Source organism: Helicoverpa armigera, chromosome 30 (genome assembly GCF_030705265.1).
Source record: "Helicoverpa armigera isolate CAAS_96S chromosome 30, ASM3070526v1, whole genome shotgun sequence".
Classification (NCBI taxonomy): Eukaryota; Metazoa; Arthropoda; class Insecta; order Lepidoptera; family Noctuidae; genus Helicoverpa; species Helicoverpa armigera.
Genome location: NC_087149.1, coordinates 3,864,632 through 3,890,688, shown reverse-complemented (window position 1 = coordinate 3,890,688; position 26,057 = coordinate 3,864,632). Strand labels below are relative to the sequence as shown.

Sequence of the window (26,057 nt, the reverse complement as noted above, 5' to 3'; positions counted from 1 at the left end):
ATGCTGATATTGATACATAATTAATAAGGTATATTCAAGTCAATAAGACCGGTCAATGTCCAAAAAATTATGCTACGTATGGAAATTGAATAATTTTACGTAACTATTTCATTTATTACGTTAGTTTAAGGACACCTTATATTAGTATGTATGAAAGATTTTATCATACGATGATATCTACAATCATACGATTCTGATTACTCATTTCACAGTGAGTAGTGACATTTTCTTCACCTTTGGTTCGACCGTAACTGCTGTGAATCTGATTCTTTATTGAAAAGCAGAGAATCTCTTTCTATCGATCTTTAATACATAGGTATATATATTTATATATAAGCAGTATAAAAATAAAGTAAGACATATAATAGGCCTATATGTTTTATAAATAAGCAGTAAGTATAGAAAAATGGTAAACTATTTTGCCAAAAAAATGGGAAGTAAAAAAAGTTGTAAGAATCACTATATTCATTAATTTTTACAACTTTGTTGATGTTACAAAGAGTTTCCAGGGGAACTCCCTGGGGAACCAGAATTTTTAATTCAAGACTACCATGTACTTCATTAAAACGTCCTATTTAAAGTTGAGCTAGAATACATAAATGCAAATTGTAAGCTAAATCTCAGAAATTACACTCAGCTTTATGTAACTTCAATTTGTACTAAAAACAAACAGTTTACAACTTTACCGGCTTTCTTAACACAAGATTCCCAAATTAATAAACCCTTAATTATGTTAATTTTCGGACAAAATCCAAAATTTGGATTGGTCAAAGTAGGCAGAAAAACAGAACTTTTCGAAAGTCGGAATTACATGAGACAGGCCCAAAAACGCCCACGCTTCACCACTTCCTATGTGTTATTACTAGGAAGAAGAAGTAGCGTAACAAACTTCCCAGCAACACATAATCTTAATGATTACAATTTCAATACACAATCTGTAATCGAAAAACAAAAGGCAGATCGGTTATTGGAATCCTCAGTAAATGCATATGACGTTCCAATGTCCGATATCGTACGATGTCTTGCAACCACGTTGGCAGATTGGCATCGGCTAGCTGTACAGGAATTCAGTCAGTATCGGCTTCGCGGCTAGTCGGTGCACACGTCTCCGTGACGGTCTGAGCCGTGCTCCCGCCAAAATTACGTTAAACTTTCGAATATCGCATAGCTGAATTAAAATTTTAGTAAAAAAAAATTGTTTAAAAGTTGCCCCATTTTTTTTGGACTTGAGTGTTTTTTGGTGATTTTTTTTGTGTTTTTTTTTTGGAAATTTTGGAAAAAAATGTGGAGGTGAATGGATGTTGTGTAACACTGGACAGGTGAGTCTTATTGTTTTTTAATTAAAAAGTCATACGAGGTGCAAGCAAGCGTTTTCGTTCAGCCTATAGGAATCGGAGGTTGCTTACTTCGGAAACCGGTAATTTTGTGACACGAAATGCAACGTGCACTTTTTTCGGAAATATATTTTTGAAGTTGCTCCATTAGTAAAGAGTTTAAGTATTTTAGTCGACTTAAAAAACAGTTTTCAGTTTGACCTGTATGTTTGGCTAAACCGATTTTGATGCGGTTCTGAAAAATTTTTTTTCCAGTAGTAGTTAATATTGAAATCGGTCTTTTTTTTAATTTTTTTTTTTACTTATGAATGAGATTAAATTGCAGCTGCAAAAAAAACACGACAATTAAAACCTATATGTAATGGGATAATAAACAATATATTATATTTCTTACTTATATTTTAAAATCTGGAATTTTCAAGGAAGTATAAATAATTCCGATTAGTTTACTCTTAATTAACATTAAATCTAAATCTAAAAGCATTCCCAGAACTCATTATTTTTTTTTATCTACAATACCTAATTCATTGTTTTATTAAAAACTAACTACTGTACTATTATTATGCCGGGAAAAATATCCATTATAATATTACATACAGTCATTAACCGTTTAGTTCTTAATAAATGCTAATTAACTCCAAAGAATCACAAGGCTAATTAGTTTAATATTATTGACACAAACCTTTTACTTATTAGTATTTGTAAAATTAAATAATTACGAACTTAATTTATTTGCGAAACATTGTTTTTTTTAATGTCATATTTTCCCATTTTGAAACGCATGAAACTTCAGTATAATATAATAATATTTGTTTATACATATATCTCTTTTAATTTTTTTTTATTTGTAAAATCTGTACATTATATTTTAAAATAAACTAAATCTATATTTACATAAAAAAGAAAACTTTCTTTTAATACGTTAATATTCGTAAACATTTACTAACATACGATATACTAAACTAAAATTATTCATTACCGATATTATAGATATGTATATCTATAGATATTTACAATACATATAAAAACTATCCTAAAAACATTAAAAAAACACTATAACTAAAACGTGTCAAAAAACATAATAAAGACAATTTAAATTTAGCCAAAAAAGACGCAATCACACTATTTATTCTCACAAAATTCTGTAATATTGACGTCATATTACACTACTCTTATATTTATCTCAAGAATGAGTTCCCAAAAAAAAACGCATCAAGTATTCCTTCGCCAAAAACAATGTATGTTATCTAAATAAATTATGTAAAAATATATAATTTACTAGAACTTACCCAAGGTTATGTTCTATCACAAAATAATACAGTTTAGATAACAGATTGGTTGGGTCGTTATTTCTGCAATCTAGTGTAACAAATTTTTTTTTCATCAATGTCTCAAAGACACTAAAAAAATCTTTATCGCACTTATACGTTAACAGTGAAATCGCTGATGTTTATGCTTATGTTTTTTTTTTTATAATTTTACAATTTTCAAAAAAAAAAAATAAGAGGTAATATCCATCTCCCGAGCCTTTTTCCAATATGTTGGGGTCGGCTTCTAGTCTAACCGGATGCAGCTGAATACCAGTGCTTTACAAGGACCGACTGCCTATCTGACCTCCTCAACCCAGTTACCCAGGCAACCCGACATGAAGTACTAAATGAGTAATATGAAGTACTAAATTAATAACAATATGAAGTAGGTACATATTTATTATTAAAAACAGTATTTTTTTTATAAAAATATTTTTTTTTTAATAAAAAAAATTTAAATAAATATTTAAAAACGCACGATTTTCAGAAAATACTAAATTACAAATAAGCAGAAAAATATCTGTTTTTGTTTTTAAAAACGTTATCTTTTCAGATGTTACAAATTGTTACTATCTTCTGAACTTTAACAAATTAAACATTAACAACTATAGTCATTGATAAAACAAATACTATACATACCTACGTCTTTTACGTTAATTTATAATCGCTTGTGTCTGCGTAAGATAATGTTTATACCTAAATCATATTATGTAATATTATAACATTGTGAAGCTGAAAAGTTTGTCTTTACTTGAACGCTCTCAGCCCAGGAACTACAGGACCGATTTGACAAATTAAATCTCTGGCAAATCACAATTGATTTTAATACATATTATAAAGCTGAAGAGTTTGTTTTGCATGAACGCTCCATTCCCAAAAATCACTGGACCGATTTGGAAAATTCTTTCAGTTTTTGCTTACTTATCGAAAAAAGCTATAGGCTACTTTTTATCTGGGTGCTAGGAGTAATCCCAATACAATATAATAACCGATACATTTTTATATATCAGTCTCCTTCGTATTATCAAGTGAGTTGCATGTTTAATCACCTAGCAAGGCCTAATCAAAGCTTTCTCAAGTCCTGATGGCCTCTGGCTCTTAAATGTGTATGATACAAAGACTATATTATTTTTCGGTATCAGACCAACTGAAAACTTTGATCAATTTTCTTAAAATACTTATTTTTGCAAACACTGGGCCAACTGTATGACGACTGCCTAGTTTGCAATGTGTGAGTATTCTTAGAGAAGGCAAGGATGAAGAAATATGTGCTTTTCGAGGCAAGTGATATAGATGATTTGACTTTAATATCAATGTTTAAACTGATGAGATAATACCATGGATACAGCTGTATCTTTTAATCGTATGTAAATAATTCAGAGAGACGTTGTTTGCCTATCAATACGCTAGTGACGTCAATGCTAACTTTTAGCCTAGCCGATGAAATAAATGTTTTAGTTTCACCTGTTTTTTCGAAGATTTTTGACAAGAAATTAATATGTATGTATGTAGTACAGTCAACTGCAGGTCAGTGGTAATAGTTTTATAGGAAAATCGTACTTATACTATTGAGTTGAGGTGCATGACAGTTACCACTGATGTGCAGTTTACTGTACCTGCTAGATTTTCAACGCAGTTTTACTCGTGTCCCAAGTGAACTATAGGTATTTCCAGCAATCGGGATAAAAATTGGATAGCGTTTCTTCTGCCCAAGATCCACTCTTCGGAACCTTGTAAACATGAACTTTCACAGGCCTATTTGAAATAAAAAAAATGATTTTAACTTTGACTAAATTAAATATTATGTATAAAGTAAAACCTGGTAGAGTGAGACCTAGGAAAAGATGGATTGACTACAGAAGAAAGAGCATGAATAAGAAGGGAGTGGATGTTAGTATGATAACTGAGAGAGGAATCTTTTGAAACCTAACCTTTAGCTTCTAACTAACGTCCACAGAATCACACAAAACCAAACTTTCACGTATATAATATTTTTACTAAAGAACATTAAATATAAAAAAAACATTATAATTAATCTTTTGTATGTCGCTAATTATAAAACAATAGAAAATCAATTGTATCTCGCGTATATCTTACCTCGACTGGTTAAATTCGGTTACCACGTTTTACTTGTAACCAGTTACTTACACTTTCAGTCAGAAAAAACTTCTTCACTTAGCAACCAGGTTATTTTAAGAAAGGTTGCCATCAACCCGATTGCCTTCGCCTTTTGAAGCCTGCATGGCTTGACTTGGCGTGATTTATAGGCATTTTGTTTTTAGTTTTAAAACAAGCTCTTTACTGAGTTCCTTACAAACTGTGTTTATAAGAAGATGGAATAATCTATACTAATATTATAAACCTGAAGAGTTTGTTTGTTTGAACGCGCTAAACTCAGGAACTACTGGTCGGATTTGAAAATTTCTTTCAGTGTTAGATAGCCCATTTATCGAGGAAGGCTATAGGCTACTTTTATCCCGGTACGGGAAGTAGTTCCCACGGGATGCGAGTGCAACCGCTGGCAGAAGCTAGTAGGTTATAAAAATCTCTAATACTTAAATAATCCTTGCTCTACAATAAAAACAAATGAATGAATATTATAAATCAGTAAGGTCATTTACCCTTTTAAATTATTTTCTTTCTTTGCATATTCAATATTAAAAGCTTACGTTTACAATCGTTGCAATAATAAGTTTATGCAATCAACTGCAGTATTGGTTTACGTCACGTTTTCAATGTTATTTTCATTCATTATTATTTTTTTACTTATTTATACAAACTAATATTATTAAGCTGAAGGCTTACTTATCTATACTAATAAATATTATAAAGCTGAAGTTTGTTTGTACGTGCTAATCCTAGGAACACTGGAACGATTTCAAAGATCCTTTCGGTGTAAGACTGCTTAATTATCCAGGGAAGCTATAGCTACTTTTAAACGAACGGAACGGATAAGTAAGAAGTGTCAGGTTGCCCGGGTAAACTTGGTTGCGGACGTCAGATAGGCAGTCGCTTAATGTGGTACACTGATACTCAGCTGCATCCGGTGAGACTGGAAGCTAAGCCCAACATAGTTAGGAAAAGGTAGGCTAGGCAGATGATGAATTAAAATAAAGACAGACAAAATCCTCATTTTTTTTTGTAAAATCAGGGTGACAGAGCAGTCTTGCGATAAAGGACAATGCCGGATTTTGTATGGACCCTGTCCCCACCCACCAACAGACTTGAAACTAGTGTCATCGGAAGCGCATCCTTCGATAGATCATGATTATCAAAACGATTTACTGCAAATGTATGGGGTTTTGGAAATACACGACATTTTAGTATCGTTAATAAATCAATTAAGTAACTTCAAGTTTGTTACCTAATTACTCGGAGTTGCGTCGACCGATTTTGATTATTTTTGTTTTAATGCAAAGAACGTGTCTCAACGTTATAATTTCGTCCGATATAATTTTCATCGGGATCTTTTTGGCGGATGAGGCGCATCCAATGACACTTAGTTGAACTCTGTTGGAGGTGGTTAAGGTGTCCTTACGAAGAACTACGCTGTCTCTTCAAACCGATTATTTTAACCGATGATAACTCAAAAACTGCTCAAAAGATCTTGATGAAAATTAAATTAGACTAACTTTGAGATAGATTCTTTAAAATAAAAATAAAAACATCAAAATCGGTCCACCCAACTCCGAGTAATTGATTAACAAACTTGAAGTTAATTCATTATTAAGGACACTAAATTGTCTTATAGTTCCTAAACCCCATACTTTTGGAATATGTCTCCATAATAAGAAATGATCTATTAAATGGCGCATCCAATGACACTACTTTCAAGTCTGTTGGTGGGTGGGGACGTTTTTAGGCATTGTCCTTTAAATAAATTAAAAAGCATGCGCGCGAATTAAATTAAATTTAATGTACCTAAAAATAAACTTGAGTTACTAAGCTATACTAACAATACAAATCTAAATCTGGAACAACAGTTACTATTAAGGTGTGTCTAATAATTCTATACTAAAATAGTAAAGAGCACACTTTTGCAAGCAGCTTTTTGTTTGTATGTTTGTTTGTACTCTGAAGGCTCCGAAACGACTGAACTGATTTGAAAAATTATTTCAGTATTGGAAAGCTACACTCTTCCCGAGTAACATAGGCTATTTTTTATCCCGGTGTAGACAGTGCCGAGAGATACCGCGGGAAATCGGCAAGTCTTCAATAATTAACTTTGGTGTCCAGAAGTTAGCTAATAATACTCGTCACGACAGGCAAAATATATGAACAAAATACTACAGTTCTATTCAAATAACTTTGTCACTCTATCATCCATTTTATGTCTCACGCGTCCAGTAAGAAACCTCTTTCCAGCCACATCTTTCACACAAGCCATCCATAAAATAAAAAAGAAAAAGATTAAAATAAAAAACAAATAAACATTCAAACCCGAATTCGCATTCCAATTTTAAATTACCCGCCAATCGAGGGCATTGTTTTAATTTAATGTGCTCATCAACGCGGACGGCATTATACGAGTGTCATGGCCGCGCGACCACTTCATATTGGACTGTGCAAGGGGATGGACGCAAAATATAACCTACGTATGTATGGGACTAGGGCTTTTAGGCGGTTTTGGTTGTATTGAAAAGGAAATATATTTTGTGTCTATTAAAGAAGGTATGTTTCTAGAAGGCTGTGTATAAAAATTGGGTTTTGGTTGTATTGAAAAGGAACCATTTTTTGTATCTACTAAAGAATGTATTTTTCTAGAAATCCGTGTAGAAAAATTGACAGCAGCTGTCAAACGCAAGGGATGATTACCGCTAAGGGATGGTTTGAAAGTGTTGCCGCGGTCTTGATATTATACTCAGGGCTCCAAAAACATGGATAGGTACCAGTAGGTTCTCAAAAAACTGTGAAACCTCTGTAGCTGCTTACTTTATCTGATAAAGGACCTAAGGACTGCTACACAGAAAATCAAAAATCTACTTTAAAGTTATCGCATGAGGGTAGACTGGTGTCAGATTTACTGGCTTCTGAACACCCGTAACAACTCCCACGGATGTTCAATGACAGCCGGGACCTACAGTTTAACGTGCCATCCGAAACACAGTCAGCGGTGTCTAAGATATACTTAGAAAGTACATACAAACTTAGAAAAGAGGCATCTAAATTAAATTGAGAACCTCCTCCTTTTTGGAAAGCCGATTGAAAAAAAGAGTGTACAAAGTTAAACAGAAAGTATCAAAGTAAAGTATAAATTACCAGACAATAGGGAACGGGTTTGGCAACTCGATTCAAATGTATCCCGACTGTTTTGAAATTCTAACAATGTGTGACGGCGACCGTGTTCCCATTAATTGACACATTTAATTACTCATTAACACATAAAATTCGTTTTTGAAGCGTCATTTTTGATTTTGATAACGTGGACACACTTTGAGACATTTAATGGTTACTTAAGCCGTTCCTTAGTGCAGGATTTCTATGAGAATCTGTCACTAAGGAGTGACTTAAGTAATCATTAACCCCCTAACTTATAAAAATCTCTAATCACCTTCTAAGCAACATTTTAACTAATCACTACTTAAAGCCTTAAGTAGTGATTAAATGTTAGTGAACGTTAGACATGATTAAGCAACGTTTATAAGTAAGAATTGTCTTAAACAGCCCTTAAGTATTACTTATTATTTAATTCACGTTTATAAGTAAGGGGGTTAATGTTTCTGAGTGCAGGGGTTAGTGGCCTAAAAACCCCTGGACGTGTAGAATTGCCGTCTCATCGGGCTTCGAGTGTGAGGCATAAGAGAGTGCACCAGATCTCCCCAGGTTCGAGAACAGCCACCGTTGCCTAAACTCGTTCCAAATGGCTTATTAAGTAGTGGTGATTAAATCCAACATTAAACAAAGAAACATTATCTTTCTTTTTTAATTTTCTGAGCTTCCAGCTTTCCAAAATATTAACTTTTTTTACCAGGTCTCCAGCTATTGGTAAGCTTAGAGATCATTGTTCATATCTTGAATTTAGGAAAAGCGGCCTGTGCCTACATCATCCCTGCCGAGCCTTTTTCCAACTATGTTAGGGTCGGTTTCGAGTGTAACCAAATACAGCTGAGTACAAGTGCAACATAGAGCAACTGCCTATCTGACCTCCTCAACCCAGTTACCCGGGCAACCCTCTACCCCTTAGCAAGACTGGTTGTTAGACTTTCTGGCTACCCTTAAGGACTGCTGAAAATTTTCAAATGACAGCCAGAAAGTAAATTCGTGGGCTTGTGCCTTGCAGTGGGACAATATACGTCTGTTTTATTTTTACATAACTCCATTTAGTAACTAGATCGTTTGAATGTGATTACAATAAATTATATTGTTACGTATGTTCATTGAAAAACAATTGTAGTACGTAAAATAAACATGACCTCTGGTGCACAGGTCTTGTATATTTTAATAGAGTTTGTGATTAATTATGAAAAGTTGCACTTGATAATATTGTTGTGTTATTAATCTATACTTTGTATAATAAAGAGGAAACAGTTTTTGTCTGTTGGAACTCTAAGCTCCGAAAATACTAGAGCGATTTGAAAAAATATTTCACTGTTGAAAAGCTACTCTCTTCAAGAGTAACATTTGCCACTTCATGTACTTTTCTGAAAAGAAGGTATTGTAGACCAAACTCTGTAGCAACATAATCAATTTCATAATGAGGATTTTCATTGACTTACTGTCCCCGTTGTAGGTGCAGCGTGAGAGTGTCAGACTCTTACTGACTAAAGCCCACCATGTTCCTTCTGGAGCCCTTTATGTACCAGCGCCGCGGTAACTCGCGCGAACAATCCCGCAGCCCCGGCTGTTAATTACTTGTATAAATTGCGTAATTAGTCAAAAATATTAAACTGCATCTTTAGCTATAAACTTACTTTTGCTCTGATTAAATATTTAGCTGACGAAACACACATGCACACAGTTTAGTATTACACTATCTAATTAGCGCTTGTAATAGGACTGCTTGATAAAATAGCTGAATACAGTAATAGGAGATGATGTTTTTTTCTCAGAATATACATCTGTTATCGTAGTATATTGTTTTAAACAAATTCCAAAGCTTCAAGTTTAATAATCATCGCAGATTATCGGACACTGCGGCTGTTCTTATGTAAGGAGATCAGCCAGCTGCACAGGACATATTATAGTGCACGAGCATTTGCGCAGACACAGGTGCACTCACTATTCCTTCACTCTCATAGCCCGATAGGACGGCTCTATATCTTTCATAAATAATCACATTGTTGAGGTAAGAATACAACAATGAAAATTCGGTAAAAAAGAGAGTGCAGAGAATTTCAGAAAGATAAGAAGTCTTGGTGGCCTGGTGATTAGAACCCTTGCTTCTTCAGTATGAGTTAGCGGGTTATATTCAATGCAGGTCAGATAAATACCCATGTAAAGTAACATATGTATATACTTTCTAATCTAATATATTAGTAACCGTTTCTAATATATTAATAACAGAAGGTGAAGGAAAATGTTGAGGAAACTTGGATTTACAACACTCTTTCCTTCCCTATAGGTACATATGTAAAATACCGCCTATGTCCTCATCATGTGCCTAGCCTTTTCTCAACTATGTAGAGGTCGGCTACCAGTCTTAACGCAAGCAGATAAGCACCAGTGTTTTACAAGGAGCGACTGCCTCTCCGACCTTCTCAACCCAGCTGGCCGGGTAAACCAATACCCCTTGGTAAAACTGGTTGTCCGACTTTCTGGCTTCTGACTACCCGTAACGACTGTTAAGGATGTTAAAATGACAGACAGGCTGTATTATGTAAAAAATGATTTGCATTAGCACAAAAAATGCTAATTTTGAACCAGGAAACATACATTCGTAGTCTTTTAAATCTTCTTCTTCCTGCCCTGTTCCCAAGTCTTTAGAGGTCGTCGCAATATGTACCTTTCTTCCATTTCATTCTGTCAGTCGTCATACTATCATCCACTCCCTTCTTATTCATGTCTTCTTTCAGGCAATCAATCCATCTTTTCCTCAGTCTAGAAAAAGCTACTTAATTTTTACCGTGAATCATTTTTCTAATACAGACTTCTAGCACACGGTTTTATCTCAGTAAGTGCATCGATCAAGATAAAAAAGTTATCAAAGCCGTGGAAAAATTAATGAAATAAGTAGGTAAACGTAGCTCTATGTAACTAGACTAGTTTATAGACATTCAAGGCCAAACGAGGTAATGTCATTGAACTATAATATAAAATAAGTAAATTAGTACATAGGTGTATTGAGTGTTAGGTAGAAGTTTCGTACCATTTGCTTGGTATTTGTACTATATTTCCTTTTGTTTTATTTTTAGATTTGAAAATGGGATTTCATATTATGTAGTGGGATATTTTTTGGTTTATTTCTAACCATTTATTTTCCTCAATTGTAGAGTTATTATACCGATTTTAAAAGAACTTTTTTTGTACTTAACATTTATGGAATAAATTATACGTAATTTTTACGGCAACAGTCGAAAGATCGAGAGGTGTGGAGACAAAATAGGGAGGCGTTTGCCCAGAGGTGGGACAATATAGGCTAAGAAAAAATTTACAAGATTTTCATGAAAGAGATGATATATATATGTACTTATGTACGATGTGTTCTTAAATAATGTTTTTAATTGTTCCAGGTTAAAAATGGAGTTGAAATCGCCAAAAGCGAAGAAAAAGTCGAGCATAGCAAAACTAATATCGTGGGGCAGAATGTTTAAAACTCCTTTGCTCATCCTCTTTCTGTTGGGCACCACAAACTGTGAGCGGGAAAGTGAAGTGACAGAACTAGATTCCAATTTCAAAAGTGAAGTGACAGATCTTGATTCCAATTTCAAAATTCAAACGTTTGAAGGCAGCCATCTTAGGCATAGACATAAGAATGAGACAGATAGAAATAAAATGAGTGAAATTAAATATTTGAGGCGACATTTAAATAGAGATATAGTGAATTTTGTGATGACTGACTATCTTATCGATGGTGAAGTGGAGAACAGAGTGCATTTTAATGGTGTGACGGCGAAGGAGACTTATGTTGGAGCCGATGGGTAAGTCATTTTTTTTTTGGGATAATATTCTCGTTAGGTGTTACTGAAATTGTCTATGGTTTGTAATATCCGTTTTTGTATTTTTAAATGCGATAATTTACCATAGAGTCGGCAAATTGGGATACGTTCTTTTTATGTGAAATAATCGGTAACACAAGAATCGACTGATTTATCGATGAGGCCAATTTTTTGCGAATTTCTCGGAAACTATTTAAAAAGATATCGTCCAACTATTAAGATAACTTTAATACAAAGAACAGTAGGCTTAAAGGAAGTTATTGTGTGTTAATGCGAATATGTATGAGACCATACAACACATAAGTTGTAGATTATGAAGTTCCAAGATATACTGACATTTGACTCCTAAGATGGCGACTGTGGGATGACCATAGAGAACAAAATGACTAGCGGAGATGTCATAACACAAACTCTCCTAAGAAAGTAGCGCGACAACATGCGGGTGTTCGGGGGACGAGGAACGTTACTAGCTCCGCCCTTTCACGCCCATTATTTTCAAAATAAATTCACTAAGCAATCAAGACCAATCTTTGAAGATTGATTTTGATCTGACAAGAAACCCGAACGTCTCATTAGTTCTAGTAACTGATCATGTCTAAGTACCGTACGTTGCTTGACCTACTAGAAGGCGCCTGACCTACCTTCCTTATGGCATCTCTGCTATCTTTCCTTCCCATGCAAATTGTACCCTAAAACCGATTAAAATATCTTTGGGAACAACTTTCCCCACCCACATATAATAACTATGTATGTAGGTGCATGGTACCTATGTACCTACCTAAGTAAGTAAGTAGGTATAGTATATAGTATACAGTCGTATGGTGGCCTAGTGGGTAAAGAGCCAACCTCTCGAGTATGAGGGTGTTGGTTGGATTTCAGTTGCGGCAAGTACCAATGCAACTTTTCTAAGTTTGTATGTAGGTACTTTCTAAGTATATCTTGGACACCAATGGCTGATAAAAAGGTGAAGGAAAAAATCTTGAGGAAACCTGGACTATATATATAGTCTGAAATCAGCAACCCGCATTGAGCAAGCGTGGTGATTAATGCTCAATCCTTCTCCGTGTGAGAGGAGGCCACAGCCCAGCAGCGGGACGATAAAAAGGCAGTAACAGTATGTACCTAACACATGTTACTGTAAAATATTGTAGTTAAACATAAAAAATAATAATGACCTCGTACATCTAGAAATTGTAGGTCAAATAGTTTGTTATTGTTTTTATTAATTATTAGTAATTTAATTATAAATATTATGAATGCACTCTCTAGAGATAAGAGTGCAGTGCTTATCAATTCTCTTACTTAATTGCGATGCGGATATTCTTCTTACATTGCAATTTAAATTAGGTATTAAAGTTACTGTGGATTTTATCAGCATCTCTGGGAACTACTTTCTGCATCCATATAAGCTGATCTCCTTAAAGAGAATAGACGATGTGGTTGACAGTAGGCTGGGATACCATTATAAAGAATAGCCTATAATTATGTTCTGTTGTATGTATAAATTTTTGCCGAGTATCATCAAAATCTGATCAGCCTTTTGAGCGTGAAGAAGTTAAAAATTAACACACGCTTAATAATGCTCTTGTCCAATCTAAATAAATAACAAAGCATACAAAAACACTGAACAATGCAAATCTCGCAAAGCAGATTAACCATCAGTCCACTAATTTTCCTTTGACAAAGGGAAATCACAAATCATATTTTTGTAACGGTCACCCATCTAAATCTCAGCCGCGACATAAGTACTCCACTCACGTCATTTACACGTTATTTTCACGACAGTACCTCGCAATGTTCATCATTACATCACAATAGGTCATGACGTGGGCACTGAAAATCTATTAAAAGTCTGAAGCAGTCGTTAAAATCACACGAGCAGAGCGGTGGTACCCAATTCAATAGTAAAAACCTGATGATGGAAACGACATGGTAAATGATATATAAGAAGATAGATTTTAAACCTTATTTCTTGGGCAATGGCAAACGGCAAAATGGATGAATATGTGGCGTTTCGGAAGGCACGTCTGACTGTAGTACCCGGCTGTCATTGAACATCCTTGGCAGTCGTTACGGGTAGTCAGAAGCCAGTAAGTTTGATTACCAGTCTTAGCTAGGGATATTGGGTTGCCCGGGTAACTGGGTTGAGAAGGTCAAATAGGCAGTCGCTCCTTGTAAAACACTGGTACTCAGCTGCATCCAGTTAGACTGGAAGCCGACCTCAACATAGTTGGGAAAAGGCTCGGCAGATGATGATATTGACGTAAATCTTCCTTGCAAATCATTGAAGAACTTTAGCGAATTTTAGTCTGTTTATTCCTTTACCTTAGGTTATTGACCTAGTGAAGGATTTCTAAAATAGTACAGCCCTTCTCTTTACAACGTGTTGTAGCGACTAATTTGCGAACAAATGACGATTAGACGGCTCTTAAGCAGCGTGACAGCTTTGAGACGCCTATTTTGTCTTACAGGAGTATTTTTTTCATGTAGTACGTTAATTAAGATAGCGTAGAATTTAAGAGGTTTTTAATTACGTATTTTTTGTTGCATGTCTTAGTATAACAATCAAAAGTGGCTTAACTTTCAACTCAAGTTAAAAGAATCTATAAATTTCGAACTTTGAGCGTTGTAAAAAAAATAATCCTGTGTAGCTTTTCCGGGTATTGGATGGGCGACCAATAGATTTTTTACCTGTTTTAGAAATAAGCTTAGTAAATTGCTAATAAACATAGTATCTATTGATAAAGAAATAAACAAACACTCATTTCCAAATTCTCTATTTTGGAATGACAAATTCACAAAAAAAAAACTACATTATCTTCATTCCAAAAAATACCAAAGTTCGGAAAACCCGACTGCGTGATAGAAAAAAACAAATTATATTTTTCATAAACTCTCACGCACGTCTAGATGAAAACAGCGTGTCTGAAAAATTCAGCCTTGACGAATAGTCACAAGTGCAAAGTTTGTACGCTGCTGCTACGCGAAAATCTATTCTCAGCCGTTCAGTAGGTAATTGGGACATTTTTGTAGTGCAAAATAATATGTCACATACGTCGTCGTAAGAAGTCATTTTTGTCTGCGATTCTTGGAAAAATCTACCTTGGACCTAACATACGTCATCTGCAAAAAAAACGGTGTTGGCATTTTTTTTAAAGAAAATCTTGATTATAATCAAAGTTCTAATTCGGTTGTCGGCTGACTAAAGGTTTGCAGTGTACAAAAGGCTCCGAAACTTCTGGACCGATTTGAAAAAATCTTTCACTGTTAGCTACACTCTTCCCGATCCGAGTAACATCCTTACTAATATTATAAATCGGAAAGTGAGTTTGTTTGTTTGTTTGTTTGTTTGTTTGTTCCGCTTTCACGCCGTAACTACTGAACCGATTGCTTTGAAATTTTGCAGACGTAAAGTTAGAAGTCCGGATTAAATAATAGGGTACTTTTTATCCCGAAAAAAATAGATATTCCCGAGGGAAAACAAAAATATTGTTTGCTTGATGGATAGATTGTAGATGGCGCTGTGTGTCGTTTAAAAATGATACGATAATGAATCCTCGAAAATGAGGAATTCCCGAGGGATGACGTACAATTTGTTTTATCGTCTTAACTGTTTTTTTTACATCTACTTATCCTGAAATAACTATAATTCAACGAATTACTAATTGGTATATGTATTAGTTAAGTTATTTAGTTCTTGAGGTATGCGATAGATGGCGCTGGGTGTTTTTAAAACGTGGTAACGATGTGTTTTTAAAATACGTAAGAAGTGGAATGATAGCTTTTTAAAACGTGGTGACGTTGTTTTTTTAATATACGTAAGAAGTGCAATGATATCTCGCGCTTTAACCTGTAGCTCATTGTTCAATCGCGAGCTTCCCGATAGCTCGATAGATGGCGTTGTGCTTTTCTGTATCGCGGTGTTAAGGTTCGCCGCGAATTAGTCTTAAGGTGTTTTGAAATCAGTGGGGCCCAGTAGGGCCAGGGCCAGCCGGGGCTGCGGGTTGTTCGAAAGAGATACCGCGGCCCTGGTATATAAAAGGCCTAGGACGGAACACGACGATTTTAGTCAGTAAGAGTCTGACACTCCCTTACCGCTGCTAACCCACAGCGGGAGGGGTCTTTTGATGATTTTCTTATAGTTGTGATTTATACCGCAATATAACCGAATTCCACGCGGGCGAAGCCGCGGGCGGAAAGCTAGTCTATACTAATTATTATAAAGAGGAAAACTTTGTTTGTTTGTTTGTTTGGTTGTAATGGATAACCTCAAAAACTACTGGACCGATTTTAAATATTCTTTCACCATTAGAAAGCTATATTATCTGCGAGTAACATAGGCTATATTTTATCCCACCCAAAACAAAAATGTGAAAGACTGCCAAGTTCGATAATATGGGAATGCTTCGCCTATAAAAGAAGTGAGATCTGAATAAGTACCAAGTTCCATACACATACCTCAGTTAAAAATAGTTACTTTTTAATGATGTTACTTGGCAAGTTTTCATACACCTTGTTATAAACCTACTAAACGCAATGAATCAAGTATTTAATTTTCTATTAAAACTTGCCAAGTAATCATCATTAAAAAGTAACTATTTTTAACTGAGGTATGTGTATGGAACTTGGTACTTATTCAGATCTCACTTCTTTTATAGGCGAAGCATTCCCATATTATCGAACTTGGCAGTCTTTCACATTTTTGTTTTGGGTGGGATTTCATTTATTTTTGTAAGGTTGTTTATTTTATTTTTTTCTTATGATGAAGTTAGTTAAAGAAATGTCTCATTTATACTATCTTTTAGATTTTTTAATATGCACTATGTTTCTTACAAAGAAATGAACTAGATTAACTATGACTAGATTTACCAACTGACTGACATGACATGTTATCATATATTATGTTCGTGGATCAAAGTTACACATTCGTTGTTTTCGAAAGTGATTCACACTTGGCCGTTTTCAGATTTTTACTTTACGTTGACTAAATACAAACCTTTGTACCATTCGAAGATATATTATATAAATATAGATAAATTTAGTTCGTTTTAGTTCCTTAGGGGTATAAATTTACACCGGGTATAAAACACCTTCATTATTTTGAAACCGACTCACACTTGGCCATTTTCAGATTTTTCCCTTTACCTTGACATAAAGACCTATCTCCATGCCAAATTTCAAGTCAATACGACCATTGGAAGTGGTCTAGGTTTTTGATGAGTGAGTCAGTGAATAAGTGAATCATTGAATCAGTGAATCAGTGAATCAGTGAATAAGTGTATAGTAAAAATAGCGATTTTCTGACGTCAATATCTCAAGACCTACAATAGGTATATTAATGAAATTTTGTATTTTAGATAAGTGAGGGGGTCTCAACAGATACTAGAAATTTGATATGCGTAAATAAAATAGATTTTGAGTTACAGGGGGGTCGAATTTGGCCCGAAATGGTTCGTGTAATATAACCCACGGCCGGTGTGTCGCCTTTTTTGCTCGAACTTGGCGGACACACTGCCGTGTGTCTAGATCCCGGTACGGGCAGTAGCTCCCACGGGACGCGGGTGAAACCGCGGGAAAACGGCTAGTAGGCTATATAGTAGTATCGGTCGTCTCCATCATCAAGTAACATCAATAGCAACTCCGCTATGCGCGTGTGGTTTTAACGACAGAATCTAGACTTTTAATAGATTCTAGTGCACACGTCCACGGGACGCGGGTAAAACCACGGTAAAACCGCTAGTATGATATGTATTTATAAAGAATATGTATATATGTAGCTATATGTAGTTTATCAGTTGTGTTAGCACCCATAACACAAGTTAATAAATAACTTACCATGGGGCTAACCGACCGTGTATGAAAAGGTGTCCCGACATTATTTATTTATTTATCAGATATATATTTATTTAAGCTTATCGTGTTTCACTACATAAACAATCCTAATAAACATAACAAATAAGAAACAACAATATTGTTGGTTAGAAAATTATCTTATCTACAATTTTCATTTGCGTCGACATTCAACTCTAGATCAACTAGGTGAAAGTTTAACACTAGAAATTATAGATAAAACTATTTGCGTGTTATCATTGGTCGGCTGCACAGATTGCGATGAAATCTAATGTAAACAGTGCGTTAGATTTGTCCTTGAATCGAGTAAATCGTAACTTAGATTTTATTGCGTAAGAAAGATAAATAATGTAATTTCAATAATACTAATAAGTGCAATATTTGCTTTATTAAACCAATGTATTGTGAGTAAGTAGCCAATATTACATCACTTACCAAGACAGGACCAATTGAGATTGCAAAATCAAAAGGCCCAGTAGCTACTTATTCCAAAAATTTTGGCAATCCAAAAATTGGCTCTTAAAAACTCTTCAATAAGTCCAAGTACATTTTGATACAAAGTCAAAGTCAAATCATTTATTTCATTTAGGCCTGTACAAGCACGTATGAACGTCAAAAATATAACTAAGTTTGATTCTAGTTGCCCATTCCAAAAGTCGCTTCCTATGGAGAAGAACGGGCGGGAAACTCCATGGTTACTCTTTTTTTAAATATACATCTCATTTACAATCTTTCATTTGGATGAGGTATCATCAAATAACCAGCTGTAGGTGCATCGTAAGGGAGTGTCAGACTCTTACTGACTGAAACCCATCATGTTCCTTCTTAAGCTCTATATGTACCAGCCCAACAAGCGTAACAATCCCGCAGGCCCCGGCAGGCTTTGGCCCTGGTAGGGTTGCTGAAACTCTTTGGGGAAGAATTTGCAATCTTAAACACTTAATCTAAAACCAAAAATAACTACAATACCAGTGAATCTATTTTCAAACTTCAGTCTAATATTTTTTGCTGAACTGCATCTAATTTTGTACGCATTGAACTTTGTACTCGTTCGATACAATTTATTGTAGTTTAGTTCACAGAGGAATCTTGGTGTAAATACGTCGGTATTTAGTTAGACTAATATTAGATTTCTGTTTGTACGAATATAAGTCGTGTTTTGTTCTATTTATTTTGATGTTTGTGTGGTCTGAGAGTTCTTTTGTTTTTGCATGGTGATGCAAAATAGTTGTGCTCCTATAATAATGTGAATTTGGTTGATTTCGTTTACCTCGACGATCTGATGACGATTTACATTGATGAATACCTACGCTTGACGTCTTAGGTACCTTGAAGATCTGAAGCGGGATCTAAGACCAGTGGGAGTTTATCGAATTACTGTAGGAAGCAATAAATGAAACACTTTTCAAAAATGACCCATATAAAGATGATCTAAAATCTTAAAGTCTGTGGCAATATAAATATTTGATTCAGAGTCTTTTCTTGTATTCATGTCATATTAAATTGTAATGTGATCTTGACAGCGCACTGTGCTTTTAACTTTCAAAATACCTATGCACGTAGGGCTAATATTTCAAAATAAGTACCTACATTACATTATGTAAAATAGCTACAATGTTGGCGACAATAAGTGTACTATAAAGACATTAAATATAATAGGTACTAGCAACTATGATATGTAACAGAATATGCTCTTATAACCGCAAACCGCAGACTGTTTTGCCTCAAAGATTACCTAATTAAGATATAGCTGTTACTATGAAATAGTGTCGATTGTAAAGCTTTTAAAGACTTAATTGAGAGAATAAAAACCGGCCATGTGTGAGTCAGAGTCGCGCATGAAAAGTTTCGTAACATTATGTTTGAAATAATCACGTGTCTAGCCCTTAACCAATTATGTTGGTGTCGGCTTCCAGTGTAACCGAATGCAACTGAGTACCAGTGCTTTACAAGAAGCGACTGCCCTATCTAACCTCCCTAATCCACCCCGATGCCCATTGGTTGCCTATCTGACCTCAAGAGTAACCCGGGCAACCCGTAGATAAGACTGGTTGTAGACTTCTTGGCTTCTGACTACCTAACGACTACCAAAGATGTTCTTAAATGACAGCAAAACAAAGACTAAAGAAAACACATTAACCTGATGTGTGCCGGAAACGCGAACTCACGTGAGACTAAATGATTATTACCTATTGTCTTTACTGTGGCATATGAAACGCTAAATCATAGCAAAGTACATACGTAAGTAGGTGTACTGCAAGAAGTTTCATGGAGTTTCCACCAATATATTAGTGATTTTCAAGCGCGGAGAATACAAGGGGAGTACATGCTGCGCCGACCTCAAATAAAATTGATATAAGGGCAGGAGGATGATGATGATGATGAAACGTACCTTGAGTTCAGGAGAGACAGGCTGTTAGGTAAATGGTTAATTGTGTCCATTTCAGCTTCTTTAAAACTTTTCCTGAATGGCGTCTATTATTTCAGGCAAATCTTTTTTCATTCAACGTAAAAGAGCCTAACTGCCGATTTCATTAACTTGTATATTTGATGACTCATCTTCTATTGATATTAGCTCAATAGTAATAATTTTGATAAATAATATAATTTTGACGACCTCGATGGCGCAATGGTCACCATGCCGGACTGCCGAACCTGAGGTCCCGGGTTCGATTCCCGGCTCGGTCGACATGTGTGTGATGAGCATGCTTGTTAACCGTGGTCTGGGTGTTACAATATGTATTTATAAATATGTATATGTGTAGCTATATGTAGTTTATCAGTTGTGTTAGCACCCATAACACAAGTTAATTAATAACATACCATGGGGCTAACCGACCGTGTGTGAAAAGGTGTCCCGACATTATTATTGTCCCGACATTATTATTAGTAATGTCAAATGCAATCTTGAGCTGCGGGATTGTTCGCGCGAGCTACCGCGGCCCTGGTACATAAAGGGCTACAGAAGGAACATGGTGGGTTATAGTCAGTAAGAGTCTGACATTCCCTTACGCTGCACCCATAGCGGGAGATGATTTCCCATAAAAAATTTAATCTTCAGTAGGAAAAAAAGGAAGATAGCTTATCGAAATCCCACGTAAACCTGCACTTATTCGTTTGTCGTGTGCGCTATATTTAGAATAGTTACAGTTGGTCAGTGCCAGATATACGGAACTCATCTGTTGGCAGGTGTGGCTTTATAGAGTAAACAGATTGTTAGGGTTCCGTGAGGAATGTGAAGGGTTCTTCTTGAAGTATGTAGTGGATTTAATATATTCAGAATACAGTGTTAAAATAGACAACCTGATACATGAATGATACCCGGATAAAATATAGCGTATGTCACCTGGGGAATGTGTAGCATTAATGTATTTACTGTGGTTAAATTATTTTTTCCAAGTCAGCTTAGTAGTTTCGGAGACACGATTGGCAAGATACGATTTTTATGCAATAGCAACAATTACCACTGGTGTACTGTCATTCTGTAGTTTTGTTGCAAATATCCACCAGTGTTTACAAAAATAAACCCCTTCGGGAAAAAGTAAAGGTGAAAGAAAACATCTCGAGAAAACTTTTAAGTCTAAAATCGTCAATCCGCCGGGACCAAGCGTAGCGATTAACACTCATTCCTTCTCTGTATGAGAAGAGGAATGTGCCCTGCAGTGGGGGCAATAAAAAGGCTGACGATGATGATGATGAACAAAAGAGAATGTTTGAAAATTCATATTTATTTGGCAGTCCTTTCAAAATACACAACATTTGACATAAACAGGTAATTAGGATACTACTATCCAGGTCAACTATGAATGAAGTTAGTTCCGCTTCCCAACCATTAGGCACCATTTAAAATAAACCGCATCACGCCACTCGTCTTGGCACGACATTACAACTATCTATTAATATAACAAACGACAGATTTGCAGTGTTCGATGTTTGTAAACCACGCCTCCTTTCAGCTCCTGTCATGTAAGTTTACTGTTACTGTTACAGCCTTTTTATCGTCCCACTGCTGGGCACAGGCCTCCTCTTGCGCTCTCTCACGCTTGCTCAATGCGGGTTGGTGATTTCAGACTTTATAGTCCAGGTTTCCTCAAGATGTTTTTCCTTCACCTTTTTATCAGCCATGGGTGTCCAAGATATACTTACAAAGTACATACAAACCTAGAGAAGTTGCATTGGTACTTGCCTGAACTGGAATCGAGCCCACACCTTCATACTCGAGAGGTTTGTTGTTCTTTACCCACTAGGCCACCACGACATGTAACTTTGCCGCTGTGATATTATCACATCTTCGTCACCGGCATCATCCTCTTTTGATACTGAACCAGAATGAGCGTTAATCATTTGCTCAAGGTCGAAGGTGAAATGGTGATTTCAGGTGTCAATGTAACAGGGCACGCCACCATCGTGGCGGTAAGTCCCCTCTTTGAGGAGTGGCTCGGGAGGAGTCACGGCGCCCTCACGTACCGCATGACGCAGGTCCTCACCGGACACGGTTGTTTCGGGAGGTACCTGCACCGCATCGGTCGTGAGGAGGCGCCCGGGTGTCACCATTGTGCGGACAGCCCCGAGGACACGGTGGACCACACAGTCCAGGTATGCCCCGCATGGGAAGGGCACCGCCGGGTCCTCGTCGAGGCTTTGGGCGGCGGCGACCTCTCGCGTCCGGCCCTGGTTCAGGCCATGGTCCGGGGCGAGAGGGAATGGGATGCCGTCGCCTCCTTCTGCGAAGCGGTCATGCTCGAGAAGGAGGAGGCGGAACGCCAGAGAGTCCGCACCTCTCATCCCGGCCGCCGCGCTGGACCAGGTAGACACCATGGGCGCCGGGTGTCGCGAGATGACTCCCGGCCACCGTAGGCGTGGGTCTGTGGGCGGTGAGTTCGGGTGGCTCATCGTCCCTCTGTCTTCCTAGACGACAGACCCGTGTCGACGGCGCGCGTTGTTCCACGCGCTCCTCAAAGAGACGTCAGCAACCCCAGCGGGGCCCAGCAGGGCCAAGGCCTGCCGGGGCTGCGGGTTGTTCGAAAGAGATACCGCGGCCCTGGTACATAAAAGGCCTATGACGGAACACGACGATTTTAGTCAGTAAGAGTCTGACACTCCCTCACCGCTGCTAACCCACAGCGGGAGGGGTCATTTGATGATTTTACGTCGATAAAAAAAAAAAAAGGTGTCAATGTAACCTACCATCATCTCCCGAGCCTTTTTCCCAACTATGTTGGAGTCGGCTTCCAGTCTAACCGGATGTAGCTAAATACCAGTGCTTTACAAGGAGCGACTGCCTATCTGAGCTCCTCAACCCAGTTATCCGGGCAACCCGATACCCCTCGGTTAGACTGGTGTCAGACTTACTGGCTTCTGACTACCCGTAACGACTGCCAAGGATGTTCAGTGTCAATGTAACCCGAGGATGCATTTTACTGCCGGGGACTGTTCACGCGAGTAACCGCAGCGCTGATACAAAAAGGGATCCAGAAGGAACATGATGGGTTTTAGTTTCTTGTTCCCGATTTTATTTGGGGTCGGTGCAATATGTCATCCTCTTCCATTTTCCCTGTCACTCGTCATACTGACGCTCACTCCCTTCCTATTCATGTCATCTTTCAGGCAATCCATCCATCTTTTCTAAGGTCTTCCTCTCTCCTTTTCTTCTACAATCCCTGTAACCAGGTGCATGAAATACAAACGCTCCTCATAAATAGCCATCAGGCGCCATTTTGAAATCTCAAACTGCATCTGTCAAAACATAACTTAAATCTTTTTGATGTATAAAAAGATTATGAAGCGATCCCTTCATAATCACGGTATCACACGTTTAACGATTAACGTAAACGTAAAACACGTAGTTTTTAACGTAAATATTTACGTTTTAACGCTCTTTGTAGTAAGCATGGTGTTTTCAGTGAGTACCTACTTCTCATAAGCCCCAGCCGATTATCGGCCACGGCGACTGTTCTCATATAAGGAGATTAGCCAGCTGCGCAGGGCATATTATAGTGCACAAGCATTTGCTTGGACACAGGTGCACTCCCTATTCCGTCACTCTCATAGCGCGATGGGACGACAATCCGACACCACCGGAGAAAGATCAGGCGATTACGATGCACGGGTATATCAATCACCAACTTACAGGCTAAGGGCTGCTATGTGAAAGTTTCTAAAACCCAAACGTTGTCAAAATACTTCATAAGATATTTTGGAAAACTACTGTTTTTTTAGTATTTTTTATAAATAAATCTAAAATAGGGCTCACGGAACTAAAAAAAACTATTGCAGAATAATATTTATGCCAATATTATTTCCTCTTAACATCTGCGCCTACAATTTCTAAGAAAAAAAAAACAAATGAAACGTCATATTCTAGTAAAACGAACCGAATCCGGGATCAATTTATAGAAAAAACAATTACTAGAAAAATTACGTCACTATGTATACTGCGGGATTGTTCGCGCGAGTTACCGCGGCGCTGGTACATAAAGGGCTTAAGAAGGAACATGGTGGGTTATAGTCAGTAAGAGTCTGACACTCCCTCACGCTGCACCCACAGCGGGAGGTGTCATTTGAATTTTCAAACCAGGTAAAAATAAAAAAGATGGTATCCTGGTTCCTATAAAAATCTTCTTCTTCCCCCTGCTCTGTTCCCAATTTTATTTGGGGTCGTTGGTTCCTATAAAAATACACTATCAGTTTTGCCTACTGACGTGTAAATCCAAAACACTGTATCTCAAAAGTACCTTTTTCGTGTAAAGGGCTATTAAAACTTTTTTTGATTTTTGGTTTGTTTTCTTAATATATTAAAAATAAAGTATATAGTAATAGGTACCAAATTATAGGCATTTTTACGTCTAATCTAACCATCTTAATTTTACAACCATACGATCCATACAATAAGACTTAACTAAGTAAACGTGTATTGCCCCAATAAAACTAAGATTTATTTATCCGATTGTTTGAGCAGAACACTGTATATTTAGTTACAGTGTATTGGTTTTATGAGAACAGAGCCAATGGATCATACAAAAACACTGTATTTTCAAATACAGTGTATTACCTTAACAATAATAAGTATTTATGAGGATGTCCGAATGAATTTACATTGACAATTTTAAATACTTACAGTTACAAAGTGTTATAGGGGTGTTAAATTTTGTTTGGGTCCACTTATGTCAAAAATAATAAAACAGAATTTACATTAAAAATTATTTATTTGTTATAATAAAATGAATCAAATCTTACATTATAATCAAACGAAAAATTACAAATAAAATCAAACATTTCAAAAATAAAATCAAAAATACTTGAATAACAAAAGCTCAACTTAGACTTCTCCAAACATCAATTATTATTTCTTAATTCTTACTTATTTCTTAGGTAGAATAACCGTTGCAGTAAAATTAAAATTAACATAACAAAACTAAAAAAAAAAAATGCAAATTAAATACAAAAAATTCAATAATGAGATCAAGTTTTTATTAGTAATCAGTCTGTAAATTACTTAGAAGTTATATTAAATCAGTATCAATGTGTTCGTCAAGATCGGGTGATTCCGAGACAACAAGATTTTCATAAAAAAATGTTCTTGTTTGAGGTATTGACTTGCACAAGTCTAATAACTCTTTTTTTTTAATCTCGCTAATACCTCTGGGTTGACTCTCCTTAGGTATGTCTTCCAAAAGATCATTTACTCCGTTTGATATTTTTGCCCGCAATATTATTTCTATTTTCTTTTTCAAAAAAAATATCTCTTTAAATTCAGCATTGTAATCATTCTTAACAAATATTGTTACATTATTTCTTCTAAATTCGATTACTTTAAGGTTATGTATGTTATATTCTTTGGGAAATGCTACTTTGGAATCATTACTAAACATTATCATATTTTGGTGACCTAATAAGTCGACTTGCATGTTTTTTCGTGAACTTTTAATTGTACATATAAAATCATCTATATCGTAGACTTGTCCCTTAGATTTCAATTTTTTTGTGATTGCGGCGTGTACAGCATCAGCGGCCATAAAGGTGTGTCCTGGTTCAAAGTATTCCAGAGTAATTTTGTCTATATTTGTCATTTTATCATTAATAACTCTTATCAAAGCAGACAATAGTATCTTATTTTTATTTTGTGCATTACAATTATCCAAGAAAAATGTTACGGACTTCAGGTCTCTGCAATATTTTCTAAGAAAATGGGTGTACGTAGAAGCAACATTGTGAGCTTTTCTACCACTTTCTCCCTCATGCCAAACGGCACAGACAGCCTGTTTGTTTTTCCCGGAGGCACAAATGATTCATTGAAAAGTACGAGTTTTCTTGAAAAAGTATTCTTTGTAGTTAACAGTGGCATACAAATAGCTTTTGCATATCTACAGTATACAGCACGTCTCGTCCTTCTGAATTTTCACACTTTTCTTCTATTGCTTTCAAATCTCTTCTTGAATCTCTTTTGTTTTCTAAATGTTTGCCTATAT

General features: G+C 36.2%; 1 protein-coding gene across 4 annotated transcripts in view; it reads left to right on the top strand.

The window, feature by feature from the left end:
- Window positions 1–1,070: 1,070 nt before the first annotated feature.
- Window positions 1,071–26,057, top strand: part of LOC110382501 (uncharacterized) — a 72,828-nt gene continuing 47,841 nt past the window's right edge. For 2 of the 4 annotated variants that reach the window (XR_010278004.1, XM_049848183.2), the window contains exons 1-2: window positions 1,071–1,319; window positions 11,314–11,721. Coding sequence is in view for 3 of the 4 variants with exons in the window: in XM_049848183.2 (XP_049704140.2) it covers window positions 11,321–11,721 (401 nt within the window). In the remaining variant the exon portion in view is untranslated. The remainder of the gene's footprint in view (window positions 1,320–11,313; window positions 11,722–26,057) is intronic. The other 2 variants (XM_049848184.2, XM_049848185.2) reach the window with 1 other exon arrangement.